Source organism: Hylobates moloch, unplaced genomic scaffold (assembly GCF_009828535.3).
Source record: "Hylobates moloch isolate HMO894 unplaced genomic scaffold, HMol_V3 SCAFFOLD_18, whole genome shotgun sequence".
NCBI lineage: Eukaryota > Metazoa > Chordata > Mammalia > Primates > Hylobatidae > Hylobates > Hylobates moloch.
Window position 1 is genome coordinate 7,265,250 of NW_026652293.1, and position 14,484 is coordinate 7,279,733.

The 14,484-nt window shown below is 49.0% G+C and overlaps 1 protein-coding gene across 2 annotated transcripts in view; it reads right to left on the minus strand.

Moving 5' to 3' along the window:
* Positions 1-655: 655 nt before the first annotated feature.
* RASSF5 (Ras association domain family member 5) overlaps positions 656-14,484 on the minus strand; it is an 82,246-nt gene continuing 68,417 nt past the window's right edge. The window contains exons 3-6 of one of the 2 annotated variants that reach the window (XM_032136341.2): positions 6,941-7,051; positions 5,635-5,932; positions 5,007-5,122; positions 656-3,471 (exon numbers count right to left, since the gene is read on the minus strand). In XM_032136341.2, the coding sequence (XP_031992232.1) occupies positions 3,319-3,471; positions 5,007-5,122; positions 5,635-5,932; positions 6,941-7,051 (678 nt within the window). In that variant the 3' untranslated portion in view covers positions 656-3,318. The remainder of the gene's footprint in view (positions 3,472-5,006; positions 5,123-5,634; positions 5,933-6,940; positions 7,052-14,484) is intronic. The other variant, XM_032136342.2, reaches the window with a different exon arrangement.

Sequence of the window (14,484 nt, forward strand, 5' to 3'; positions counted from 1 at the left end):
AAAATGAATATCTACCCTGAATTGTGGTTTGACCCACAGTTCTGCCATGACACAGTGCTGTCCAGACCTGTGCATTGAGTGGCTTTTCCAGTAATGGTGACACATTTGCATTGAGTCATCTTCCCTCTCTCCCTGTGAACAGCACAGGGACATGTTCAAAGGCAGAGTAGAGGCAGACCGTGTAACAGGTTCTTTTTCTATGTGCTAAGTCAAATAATCTGTAGCAATGTCAAACGTACAACTTTGAATTTATTAACCCTATGCTGTAACCATATGAATTTCAATGAAAAGAAGAAACTGCTTCATTTTTAGACTTTGGCAAAATCATTGAAAGATACATTTCTTGGAGGTCTAGATGAACAAAAATGTTACAGATGTGCCCCATTCTTGGACAATTTTAAGGATGCTTGTTGGACATTCATTCATTCTTTGGGCCACATGTATTACATTCTATGTGATCAATACTGGAAGGCAGGCAAGAATTTTTTAATAACTTTAATGTGGTTATTTCCATGATTACTGAGATGTTCCTTTAATGAAAGAGAACTCAAAGGACTGTTTTGGTCATTTGATCTAGCCCCCTTCCTCCAGGAGAAGTGATCTTAAACTTTTAAAGATCTATTCCTTTCTACCTTATTTTTAAATAATTCCAGAAGTAGAAGAATCGTGGCTCAGCTCAGTGGCCTGTCCTGGTGTCAAATCACCCTTAGCTCCAGAAGGCCCTCCTCTTTCCCACACATAAGCATCTCCACCTGCAATCAGTCTCATTGACTCTCCTGCACTGTGGAGACATGGAACAGCTGGTTACCCAGGCAGCGCCCTCACACCTACGCATTTGGACAATTTTCTCCAAATTATTTGAACAGTGGCCTTCATTTCTGTGCTCACTGGCAAAAGAAAATCTGACTCCACCAGGAAGCATGTGATCATGTCCGTTCTCACCCTCTCTCCTCCACTCCCAAGGTCCGTAAGATGGTGAAGTTCAAGGGAGACATTTCTAACATGAGTCATTTTTGCAACAGGCTTTTATTACTTTTTTTTAAAACCCATATAAGAAAGACATTTAAAAAGAAAATATCCTGGAAACAGACACTTACACACTGAGCAACACAACCAGAGAAGGCACTACCAGCAGTTACTCCCACCTCTGGGAGGGAACAGGTACTCGATACTATACTTTTCTCAGAGGTTTAGACCTCAGCATAGGCCTTGGGTCTAACTGTGCTTTAGTAAAGTCTGAGTTGTCCAATAATTTTCTCATTTCATAAACACCCTTATCTCTTTATATATAGCTATATGCCTTTATGTGTATATATACATGACTTTTTTTTTCCTTCTCAAAAATAAAATAGCCATCCCCATAGAGGGAGGTTCTCAGCAGCATTCACAGCGGTTGCAGCAGGAGCCATGCCTTCTATTAATGTTAGAGACATGCAGGACGAAGGAAAATGACTCTCCACCTGCTCCCTTTAATATACAGCAGGGAGAGAGTTTCTAAAGGGAGGGAAGTGATAAGGCTGAGCATGAGATGGCTAACCAGGGTTTTTGTGGTTTAAAAAAATCTTAGAGTTGCGAGCTTGTGTTGCCTTTGCAGCTCTGGAGACTATGCACAGTTCATACGACGAGGGGTCAGCATTCCTTCTGGGATCGGGGCGGTATGGACTCAGCCTGGGTCAGGGAGGGAACTTCTGAAGCTACACGAAGAAGCTTGGGCTTGAACCGACCCAAGAGGGACTTGGGAAGGCAGAGGATAGCAAAGAAATGGTTTCTCAGAGGCTGGGTTGGAAAACCAGCCCTGCTTTGAAAATTACAAGTCCTTCTCCCTCTGCACTGGAGTGTCTCTGCAGTCCTGGCTACTTGTTGGAATTGTTTGACTAATTTATTTTAGGATTCAGCCTAAACAAGAAGCCAGTGCAAATGTAGAGTCAGGAATTTGATCCTCCCTGTCAATGTGGCCTGGTATCACTGATTGGAGTCAAAACTCAGGCACCCAGATGGGAGGGAGGTCTGTGACCCTCAACCCATACTCAACGCGGGCTCTCCTGGCCTTGTCTCCCACACCGCCGCCATTGTTCACTTCCTGGCAGGAGGAGCCAGAAGCAGAGCTTCAGGCAAACTCGCCCTGCTCCTATTTCTCTCTGAAAATAAAAAGGCACTGAGGTCTACGGGGAGGCCAGGCCCACCGGCTCTCTGAGCGCAGTGCCGGGGCTGGCCCATGCTTCAAAACAGAAAGGACTCCAAGTTGGCCGAATTGGAGGCTCCCCTCTCCATAATCAAGGCAACTCCTTGGGCAGCACCTGGAGATCCCAGAGTCCCAGTGGAAGGAGGGAGGCAGTGCTGGAGGCCGATGGGGAACCCAAGCAGCCCAGGCCCTCCTCTGCTCTTTAGCTGGGGAAGGCTGAAGACAGCTTGGACACATTTCTCTGCATCGCTTTTTGGCTTTCTCTTACTGTCTGATTTCCATACTTAGCAGGAGACTTTTTAAATGGTCAATGGCTGGCTTCCCTTTGGGGAAAACACATGAAGATGATGACAACATTAAATTCAAATTTGTAACTTAAAAACAAACAGTTTGTTGACAAAGATGTGACTAAGTACTACACATACGCAGATATATGCCTTTGGGTTTCCGTGTGCAATGTGGGCCAGGGCCAGAGCCAGGGCCAGGGCAGGCTGCAGCTTCTCTGGAGATCTCTGAGCCAGCCTCAGCTTTGGTGCTCCTTACCCTGAGCATCTGGGGCCAGTAGCTTTATAAACTTCCCTTAAGTGTGAACAACAGGCACCTTGGGGCCGTGGGAACAGTCCTTTTATGAGCATTATCCTGCTTTCAGGGCCTTAGCTCAGACCTGCAAAAGGAATGTGCTACAACTTTTCACTCATAAATAAAGGTACTGTAGGTGGCAAGTAAGAGAACTCAAAAAAGAATCAAAGCCAGAGAAAGAACACACAGCTCTAAAACCTTTCTTCCTTCCTTTGCCGGCTGGTGTGAGGTTCCAGTTTGGTGACGAGAGAGGCAACTATTTGGTTGTTGAAAGGCTTGCAGATCGAGAGAGGACGTCAGCTGTTTGTTTTACATGAGTTCTGGGCCTTGGCAGAATCTGTGGTGGGGCACAGCCTGGGGGCGGGCACAACACTTGTCCCGTGCTGAACCCCCGTGCAAACACTTGTCCATGGAAGAGACTTTTGCCACAGCTGGAACTGCTGGGCAGGCACAAATGCACCTGCCAGAGGTGTCCTGAGAAAAAGTGTCTGTTGCAAAATAATAATTAATAATACAAATAAATCTGAGTGCACCGGGAGGAGAGGAAGCAGGACCGGTTACCCAGGTTTGCCCTGGGATTCTCTTAAGGCCTCCTCCAGTTTCTGCCTAAACTTGTCATACTTCTTTTGCACTTGTTGGATTTTGTCCTGCTCCTCTTTTTCCAGGATTGTTAGGAAGTTCTGAAGTTCAGGGATGGAGAAGGCATCCCACTGTGAGGCGAGAGGGAGATTTGTGGGAAGAAACAGAAGAGGAGACAGGTTAGAAGTTGACACGACCTGAGAGACCCTGCTGCCTTCTCCTTCCCAGTTCACATCCGTGATTCACACACAGTTAGCTACTGAACAGACTGAATCAGTGAAGCCTGGGCTTTGCATGCCTGTCACAGCAGCAACAAAATTCCAAATGCTGGCATCTCATGACCAAGAGTTGCCAGTCTATGAACCATGTTTTTATTTTGAAACTCAATAATCTTAAGTTTCTGTGTAGCAGCCGAGATCTTGACAGTGATGCTGGAACCACCCAGGCTCCCAACATGCAGACCCTCAGAAAGCAGGTGGAGGAGTGGAACGTGGACTCAGGAGACCGGGGTTGGGCCTGACTCCACCTCTCCCCAGTGGTGTGACCTCGAGCACAGCTTTCCACCCTTCTCAGCCTGTTATCTGCTGGGAAATTGGGGTATCTACCTCCCATGACTGGCAGAGCAGATAATGAGAGCCTGAATGGCTCAGGCCTACCCCTAAAGGACCTGGCCTCTGAGGGCAGAAGGCAGGTTGGACTTCCCGTCAGGCTGACCCAAGAGCACAAGCCCTGTGGGGCCAACAATTGAGACTCCTAAGCTCTTTGAGCACAATAGAGTACTCAGGTTTATCTGGTTTGGTCCTCGCTATGGATAAGTGAGAAACCTGAAGTCCACACAGGGAAGGTGGCATAATCGCAATCACAGAGCTTATTGCAGCAGAACTGGAACCAGAGCCCAGGTCTCCACACTTCAAAGTGCCTGAGCTTTCCACAGGGCCAGCAGCATTCAGATACTGTCCATGGAGTACTTTTTCCAAACATATTCTGCACAGATGCCAATAAAGAAAGCAGATGGGAGCAGAGCGGCCCTTGCTGAAATGGGAAGAAGGGACAGAGTCCCAGAGCTGCCTTGATCCCTAAATCTCCACAGTGAGTCCCAAGACTGCTCCTTAAAACTCTAGGCCTCCACTGAACACAGTGTGACAAACACTGAGACCTTCCCCTGTTAGTCATTCTCAGGCCATGGGTGGCACCGGCCTGGTTTTACTCCAGTTTATGCCACAAGACTGCACACTGGTTAGCTTCCCTTGGGGGATGGAGGTCAAGAAAAGGGAGGACAAATGGCTCAAAAACGTCTATACCCAGTGGAGCCCAGAGATGGAGGTTGGTAGCCCTCAGGCCATTTTGAAGAAAAACAGCCTGTGCCTGAGCTCAGGGAGTTTCTTGGTCCCCCTCCTCCCTGAGTTTTCAGAAATAAAGCACATGAAATCCTTTCTTTCCACAGGCCTTGCCACACACAGGCCCTAACATGCTACCCCAGGGTGCTCAGAGTCCTGGCCGAAACACCCCCCGAGGCCCATCACCCACCCCTGCTCACTCTCTCAACAGTCATCTTCCTGCCCCTGCTGCGTGGCTCCCACCTATGTGGGGTAGTTAGGACAATGCCCACCTGCACCCACCCAGGGTGCCGTAAGGGCTGGGGTTTGCACAAGGGGTCCAGACCTACCTCCACCTCTCCAGTTTCATTCTCCTTTAGCACAAAGCTGAGGACCTCCGTGTCAGGCCCAGCAAGCAGGCGCAGGTAGAGGGGGCGGTCAGCAATGGAGAGTTTCTGGAAGAGCACTGCAAACCAAGAGGGGGCTGGGAGCTCATCCCAGAAAAGAAGGGCGGGGCCCAGGCTTGGGGGAAAGGATTGGAAACGCGGAGGTGGGGTACGTACAACTGGAAGTAGACACGGGCCTTTTAATGAACATGACAGTAATGAACAGGGCAATAACCTTTTATCTTGGGTGTCTGCTCAGAGTTTAAAGCATGATTCCATTCACATCATCTCCTGAAAGATTAGGAATGGTGGGGCAGATTCCTCCCATTGCACAGATCAGGAAATGGGAGGCTAGGGTGCGGTTTTCCTGAAGTCACATGCAGAGTCAGGGACACAGTGAGCTGCTCTATCAAGCTCTCTGCTCTTGCCTCCCTGCCCGGATTCCACAGATCTGAACACCACATGGGCAGCTGGACCCCCGGTGCTCAGGAGAAGCCCACAGCTCCCACCCAAGGCCAGCAGGAGTTTTAGTGGGTGGGCTTGGACACAGGTAGGAAGGGAACGGTCTGGTTGGGTGCACTCTTTCTCCTACCTTGTCCGTCCTTGTGTATCCGCTTAAAAAGTGCAAACTTCTGGGGATTGTCCACAACCATGAACTTCCTGAGCAGCCCCTGGATGACCTCACTGACGGTGGTGGTGCTGCTGATGTGCAGCTGCTTGATGGCATCTAGGGGCAGGTAGAAGGATGTCCGCTTGTCCGTGGTAGCTGCCAGGTTCACCTCCTTGATGGCATCATAGATGGACTGGGGCCGGATCCCAGCAGGCACCGTCACAGGCCGCCGGAGTTTCAGATGCACTTTGATGAAACCCGTGTAGGTGCCATCTTCACTCTGCCAGTGGGGGCATGCCATAGGGGGTCAAGGCCGTTCACCTTGCATGATCATATCTGCCACTCGGGACCATTGCCCCAGCAGCACCCACCTGTCTCCTTGAGTTATTTCCTGCCTCTGCTGATGTGGGAGAGCTGGAGGAGGGAGCAGAGATCCCTTTCCCCCTAGTGGGCTGGGAGAAGACCCTCAGGATCCAGCTAACAAAGAGGACCCCTGTGGGGCTGCAGTGGATTTCCCTCCCAGGAGGCTCAGGCCAGCTCCCCCAAACCTCCTGCAACAAGTTGCCTTTGGTGAGTCCCCATTGTCAGAGGCAGGGTGTGGGGTAGCCACTCTAGTTTGTACCTCTGAACCAGGCAGGAAGCAGGAAGGCTCTATAATGAAGGCCTTGGAGAACCAGCCCACTAGACTTCCTCCTGTATCTCTTTACTAAGAAACAGTCTTTAAGACTTAAACCTAGGTTCATTTGTGACTGGATTTTCTGGTGCTCCATCCGGCTGAACCCCAAAGAGCCAGCTGATGCCAGCCACCAGCAGGGGGCAGTGTTTTTCTACCTTCTCCCCTCCCTATTGAAGACAGCCTTTCCCAACTGGGTGCTAAGTTGGGTGCCCTCCCCTCTCTGAGAGAGTATGTCCCTCTCTCACAATCGAAGGGGTAGGAAGGGGAGCAGCTAAGTCCCATTGTCCTGGATCCCTGGGGGCCAAGCAATACTGGGCCCTTGGTCATTATGTATCATTTCATCACTTAGTTTACACTGAAGCTCAGAGGAGTTAAAAGAGTTTCCCAAAATCACAAGCAAAAAATGAAAGGGTCGGATCTATTCCCCTAAAGCACATGGAGGCCACTGAGGGCTCTAGCTATCAGCCTTCCAGACCCCTGAGGCCTCTGGAGGCTGGAAGAAAGGGAGGGACCTGCCAGGGAGTAGCCACAGAATTCAGAGTGAGGGCAGAGGCGCCAAACCCGCAGCGGGTGGTGGAGCAGGGGCCAGGTTGAGGGTGGACGGGCACTTACCAGTTTCATGCCCAGGCAGTTCTTCTCTCGCGTGTTGTAGCTGTCGATCTTCTGCTTGATCTCCTGCAGTGTGGGTGGGCGCTGTGTCTCCTCCACAGGTTTACAGACATTCTGGAAGAGACACAGAAGTGGAGGTGGATGTGTAGTAGCTCTCAGGTGAGAAAGGGAACAATCACGCCCTCCCCAAAGCCTCTCTAACCAAGAAGTGAGCACCCAGCCCTGCAGAGTGGAACTAACTGCACGGACTCAGTGAGACAATGAGAGGTCAAATCGCAGCTGTGCCACTGTCTAGCCGGCCCTCCTGGGGAAGTAATTCAGATTTCTCTAAGCCTCAGTCTCCTCATCTGTGAAATGGGAACAATACCTACTGCACAGGCTTGTCTTGAGATTAGTGTGAAAGCGTCTGGCACTCAGGCACTGACTATGAATCTGGTGAACGAGCAGAGCATCATTTGCTTATGGAGAGCTGCTACGGAAAAGATGCTTCTTTGATGCTATGGGAGATGCAGAGAAATGCAAGCCATGGTCTGTCTCCTCAAGGAAGTAACAACACAGCTGGAGGGACAGGCATCTGCCCGTGGTGCCAGTATATACTGCTGATGGGGAAGACAAAAATTCTCTTAGATCCCAAGGACCAAGGACCAAGGACACATGGAGACCAGCTCAGGCCCCACATCACTTGCCACAGTGCTTTTCACATAGCAAGAAGTAAATATCTATTTGTCAAATGAATGAGTGAACCGGCAGGGATGAAGGGCTGTAGCCGTCTACCATAACAGAGGAGATAAACCGCTACTGGGCACAGGGACACCTAGAATTTACTTAGCACCTCCTCTGTGCCAAGTACTTGGCATACATTCTCTCATTTGATTCTCACAAACCAGAAGTCTGCAAGATAGTTTATTACCCCATCTTACAGGTGAGACTATTGAGACTAAGAAGTTTAGCAACCTGCCTCATGTCCTACAGTCAGTATGTACAGAACAAAACAGAAATTCTAGGTCTGTCCCGTTGTGTTCCTCCTATGAGACCATGTGTTCATTCTTCTCATATGTTCCCAGATGCCCTCCTCCTCCCACCCCCTGGGAAGGATAAGTGAAGAATGAAATTGAGGAGATTGAGGTCAATGGCCCTCACATTGTAGAGAGAATACAGGGGTGAATTCTGGGGTCGAAGCCACTGTCTCTGAGTCAGTTCTCTGGAAGTCTCTCAAGTCCACTGTTACCCACCTCCTGGTTTTATCTTCACACTGTCCCTGAGTGGCTGGGAGTGGGGGAACTGGTTGGTCAGAACCCACCCAGAATTTGCCTGATGTTAGAAGTAGACTTGGGGTGGATCAGGAATCTCCTTTGGTAAATGAGGAAACTGAGGCCCAGCGAGGGATGACTCTGACACCATCTGACACTGTCCTGTGGGTGTCTGGGTTTGGCTGGGGAATTTCACAGCTGCCGCGACGTCACACCACCACCCCACGAAACACAACAGGGCACCCGTGACAGAGCTTTGCCCTACCTTCCTCCCTTCAGCAAGTCATGTGGGAGACACGCCACCCTGAACAACCTGCCATCACTTCCTTCTCCCACTTTCCAATCCCACAGAACCGATACAATGTCAGGCCCTGGCTGCCAAGAGGAGCTGGCGTGGCTCAAGCCTCCCACCTCCAACCCCTCAGCACAGCAGACATCCTCCTTTCTTTCTTTCTTTCCTTCCTTCCTTTTCTTTCTCTCTCTCTCTCCCCTACTCTCTCTGTCTCTCTTTCTTTCTTTTCTTTTGTCTCCCTCTGTCACCCAGGCTGGAATGCGGTGGCATGATCTTGGCTGACTGCAACCTCCGCCTCCCAGGTTCAAGCAATTCTCCTGCCTCAGCCTCCCGAGTAGCTGGGATTACAGGTGTGCACCATCACACCCAGCTCATTTTTGTATTTTTTAGTAGAGACGGGATTTCACCATATTGGCCAGGCTGGTGTGGAACTCCTGAGCTCAAGTGATCCACCCGCCTTGGCCTCCCAAAGTGCTAGCATTACAGGTGTGAGCTACTGCACCCAGCTTCTGACATCCTCTTTCCATCATGGCATCGTTCCCTGGCCTGTCTGCTCCCGCTGTACTCTCCCCAAGGGGTCCTGACCTATTAATAACAGCCTGTGCTGGGTACGTTCACATACCTTCTCTTACATACTACATATGTCATTCTTATTTTACAGATTACAAAACTGAGGCTCAGTTTAAGAAACATGCCTGTGGTCCCCTGCTAGTAAGAGGCTAAGTAGGAACTAGAATAAAATCCATCTAAGGCCCATGTTCTTCTCAATTCATCATGTAGCCACCATGGGATGGCATCTTTTGCTGAAGGGGCCGGCCTGCCACACCCATAACGATCACTGAAACTCCGTGCTGCAGGGCTGGGATGAGCAGCTGTTAAACCAAAGCCTGTAAGTTACCTGATCTGTGAAATGTTCATCTAAGATGAGTCTAAGCAGTGGGTCAGGCCCCAGAGGCACCATGTCACCTGTGAAGGTGGGAAGGAAGGACTTCTAACTCCAGTGAGATGCAGCCACCAGGATGCAGGGCCCAGCCTTCTCCTGTGTGCCTTCCCAGGTCTCTGGAACTGAACCTTGATTCCGTTGCAGACCACCCAAGGGCAAGCAGCCCTGGCCATCTCCCACTTGCTGGAGGTGAGTAGCAAGTAGTGTGAGCCTCACAGACTCTCTTCATTCACTGTCAGTCCATTAACCCGGGGACTCTCACAGTGAAACCTCTCATTCCTCATCCCTTCCCTTGGGTAGCTCCCAGAGCTCCCCATCCTCAGTCCTTGCCAGCTGAGCACGTGTCTATGGGACCAGATGTGCCTGACCCTGGCCTATCCCTATACCTTCCACTGGGAGCTTCCAATTAGAAAGACCCCGTTGTCGGTTACTATTAAACATTCACTCTGTCTCTGATGCAGGTAGGCTGTTGCTCCTCAGGAAGTAATAGCTTTCTCATACTTGTCTATAAAAAAGAATTAAGTGATGGAAAGAAAATTCTAGAAGCTCCGGAAAGATCTCCTCTCATAGTTTCCAACCAAGCTAGAGCCATTTCCCCGTAAGAAAAGGCAGCTGTGCTGTGGCTTTCAAAGGCTTGATTTTGAATACAGTGAGAAGCAAAGCTGCCTTAGCCTAGGGTTTCTTCTTCCTGTTCCCCTTTTCTTCAGCAGATAGACCCATCTATCTCTCCCTTTCCCACCACAAACACGGGGAAGTGACAAAAGTAGCCACAGGCACCTCTGCCTTCCAGGGCTGACGCAAAAGACAGCAGCCCTGACCTCACCATTCTGAGGCCTGGCCCTCTGGCTGGTAATGGGGAGCCCTGTCTGGGAGTGCCAGGAGCCCCGTGTGTAGCCAACACTATGCATGTCACAGCCATTGAATGTCAGCACCCAGGTCTGGGATGGCTGCTGCCCACAAAATTATCTGGCAGACAAGATGTGAACCATGGACCAAATGAATCACCTCCTGAAGTAGGCCAGCCAGCCACAGCCACTAGGTCTCACAGATCCTTTTTCCACCCAAGAGATGGCGTATGATCTAGACCAGTGGTTGTTAAACTTGTCTGCACAGTGCAGTCATCTGGGGGATCTGATTTAATTGGTCTGGGGTGCAGTCTGGGCATGGGAATTTTAAAAATCTCCCAGTTGATTTTAATTCGCAGCAACATTTGAAAAGAACTGAAATAGACAGACCCCTCACAACAATTCCAGACCTCAAGGGTCTTCATCCAGCTGCAGAATTAACACTTGGTGCCAAGAAACACACAAACGCCCCAAAGGTTTACCTAACAGGCGCTATATGCCATGTGAGCGAGATCGATACTATAGCAATCTTCAGAGGATGAGACAAAGACTCTGATTTCTATTCACCTGCCAGATTCTTAAGCCTTCAGAGTGAAGGATCTGTCCACGGGTACAAAGCAAGAAACCAAGCAGACAGTTTTGCCTCTTGGGGTGGCCCAAGACAGAGACAGAATAGGGAACTCTGCTATGATTTAACAAATATAGACATTGGCATGTGAGGTCTCTCTCCTGGGGGGCTCACACATCTCAGTGCATCTGGCATGGAATTCATCTACTCCGATTAAGCCCCTGGCATTGGTAGCAGATGGCTGAGCTGTTCCCAATGCACTTGGCATGTCCAGGGCACTGGTGAAAAATAGGTTTGTGCTCACATGTCTTATGCTGTGGAAAAGGGCAATGTCCTCTTTTAGCTCTGGAGGTGATTGGGGAACAGCTAAGTAAAGAGGCTGGGTGCTAGGGGTTCAGAGCGACACCCCCACCCTGAGTGATTCTCTATTGCTTCCATTTAAATATTCTTAATAAGGAGGACCATACCCCTGTCGTCTGGGGCCTAACTAAGAGCAGATTTGCCCTAAGCTGTTTTTCTTTATTTTATCACTGAAGCAACAGCAACAAAACCCTACTTCTGCACTCTAATCAATGACATATGTAATCTTAATTTTGGTGACTGGGGAGTGACCTAATGCCCTAAGGAGAGGCTCTGAGTGAGTTGTGTGGCTTCTGGTATTCCCAGGTGGGCACGGGGCACCCAGGAATGCTGCAGCAATGAGAGGAGGTCCCCAGGATGAGGGTGGGCTGAGGAGGACGTGTGTCCCACCCGCAGTACTGCAGCTATTACATACATTCGTGCCTACTTTTTCTTGACCAAAATCACAAACCTCATTTTTGCTAAAAATTTCACTCTCCCTCTTTTTAAATTTGTCAGTCTTTCCTCCTTCTGGCCCACGATTTGAATCATCTCACACCTGTTTGCCCATCAGAAGTCGCTTCATTTGTCAAGCTCTTCCTGATCACTCCAGCCCTGAATGATGACGATGACGATGATTCACTACAGCTAATATGTACCATGCACTATTCTACTCACTTAGCATGTATTAGCTCATTTCATCATCACAGCAAATGTATCACGAAAAATACTATTATGATGTTCATTTTACAGTCAAGGAAAGTGAGCCACAATAAGGTTAAATCTAATCTACATCTAAAGGCAACACTATACTATCTGGCACTTAAGTAAGCATCTACTTACACACACACACACACACACTTTTTTTTGAGATGTCTCGCTCTGTCACCCAGGCGAGAGTGCACTGGTGCAATCACAACTCACTGCAGCCTTGACCTCCTAGGCTCAAGCAATCCTCCTGCCTCAGCCTCCCATGTAGCTGGGACTACAAGCATGCACCACACTCCTGGCTAATTTTTTTTATTTTTTTGTAGAAATGAGGTGCCTTGCTATGTTGCCCAGGCTGGTCTCAAACTCCTGGCCTCAAGCAATACTCTCACTTCAGCCTCACAAAGTGCCAGGATTACAGGTGTGAGCCACCGTGCCTGGCTACTTACATTAACCTCCAAGTAGACTCATCCATCTCAGGTCTCCTTCCCAACTAGACTAAAGCTCTTTAATGACTTACAGCATACTTCAATTTGTTCTCTGTGCCTGGTGGCTCTGAGCATGAGGCAAATAGGAAATACTTGCTCAAGAACCTTCAATGATCCCCTATTGCCTACAGGTCTCAATTTCTCCCAGGAATTACAGTGCAGTGAGCCTTGGATTTCCATTTAGACTGAGTTCTGTGAGAGAAGCACCCACGCCTGTCTTGCCCTCTATGGTGTCCCAGATCCCAGTGCCAGCTTGACACATAGTAGGGGTTAAGTACCTGCAGGATGAACACAAGCGTGTGTTTGGCTTCTGACTCCCATGACTAACTACGTGATCTTGAGAAAGTCAGATAATCTCTAAGCCTCAGTTTCTTCGTCTATAAATTTGGGATAAAAATCCCTTACTGTCTCACAGGATTTATATGAAGGTAAAAATCAAATGAGATAATGAGTACAAAAGTGTTTTGAAAATCACCAAACCCATCCAAAGCCATGTATGGTGACTATCATCCCAGGAATACAAAGCTCTGCCCCTCTGAGCCAATTTCAGTTTTCAATTTCCTTGAGTCCTTCTTCTGATTGGCCACATGCCCATAGAGTTTGTTAATTCCTTTCTCTGCACCAGTGGTTGGCAAACTTTTTCTGTAAAGGGCCAGACAGTAAATACATTAGGTTTTGCAGGCCATGCAGTCTGTTGCCACTATTCAACTCTACTATTGTGGCACAAAAGCAGCTACTGGATGAGTGTGACTGAGTTCACACTATTTATGGGCCTGGCATGGTGGCTCACACCTATAATCCCAGCACTTTGAGAGGCCAAGGCAGGATGATCGCTTGAGCCCAGGAGTTCGAGACCAGTCTGGGCAACACAGTGAGACCCTGTCTCTACAAAAAAAATACAAAAATTAGCTGGGTACGGTGAAGTGCACCTGTAGTCCCAGCTACTCAAGAGGCTGAGGTGGGAGAATGACCTGAGCCCCCAGGAGTTCAAGGCTGCAGTGAGCCGTGATTGTGCCACTGCACTCCATCCTAGGTGACAGAGCAAGACCCTGTCTCAAAAACAAAACAAACTTTATTTATGGAACCTGGCCATGTGCAGTAGTTTGTTCTGTGCTGTTGTTTGTGCAGAGTCTCCTGCCTAGAATACTATTAACCCTAGTTCCACCTTCTCTATGTAGTTTCCCAATGCAGTTTCTCCAGTCTATAGCCATCTCTCCATCCTCTGCTCTCTTAATATACCAGATCCCTGGCATTGTGATTCCCACATGGAGAAAGGTAATCACAGTTTTGTCCTGGTCTCTTTCTTTCTCCTGAATCATACTTCCTATGTTTCCTGTGTATTTCCTCACACCACCAGTTAATGGGCCTTTGTAACTTCACTCTCATTTCATGGACACTTTTCACAAGAAGACAAAGGCTTGGGCACTTCCCTGGATTTTGCTCACTTTCCTCCATTCTGCGATGAGGAGGCAACAAAGCTGGCTGGGGTAGGGATGGAGGTAGATGGCTAGGCTCACTCCCTGGTTCTGTGACTCGCTCCCAAACACCAGCCCCATGGCCTCAAAGCCTCAGATTCCCATTGCAGCAAAAGTACAACTTATCATCATCACAGATCTCTGCAGCTGCTGGCTAATGTTAAATCCATACTGCAAGAGCCTATAGAGGTGATTTCAGAGCCTGTATGGCTACAGCTGGCATCTAATTATATGCTGCCTTTTATTGTTTAATGATTGTTTCACATGTTAATCCCATCTCCACAGTGAGATGCTCTCTGGATGGAGACAGACATTAGTTTGGTGCCTAAGCTTTTTGGCACCCCGCTTGGCTGAAACCTGGGCCAAACTTTAAATAGATGTCAGATAAATACCTGTTGATTGGGTGGCAGGGGAGGGCAAGACAGCCTGGGGAGTCTCAGGCCAGAGTCCCCCCGCCCAGACCCCTAGGTCCAGGAGCACCTCACACTCAGCTGCACCCTGAGGGTCTGATGTCAAGAACACACATGAGGCTTTGGACTTTGGCGTTAGCCCTATGGCTCAGCTCTTGGCAGCTGGCTGATGAGAACAAATGCAAGACCATCAAATGACTTGTGATGTCTGGGGAGCTACTTCCCCTCT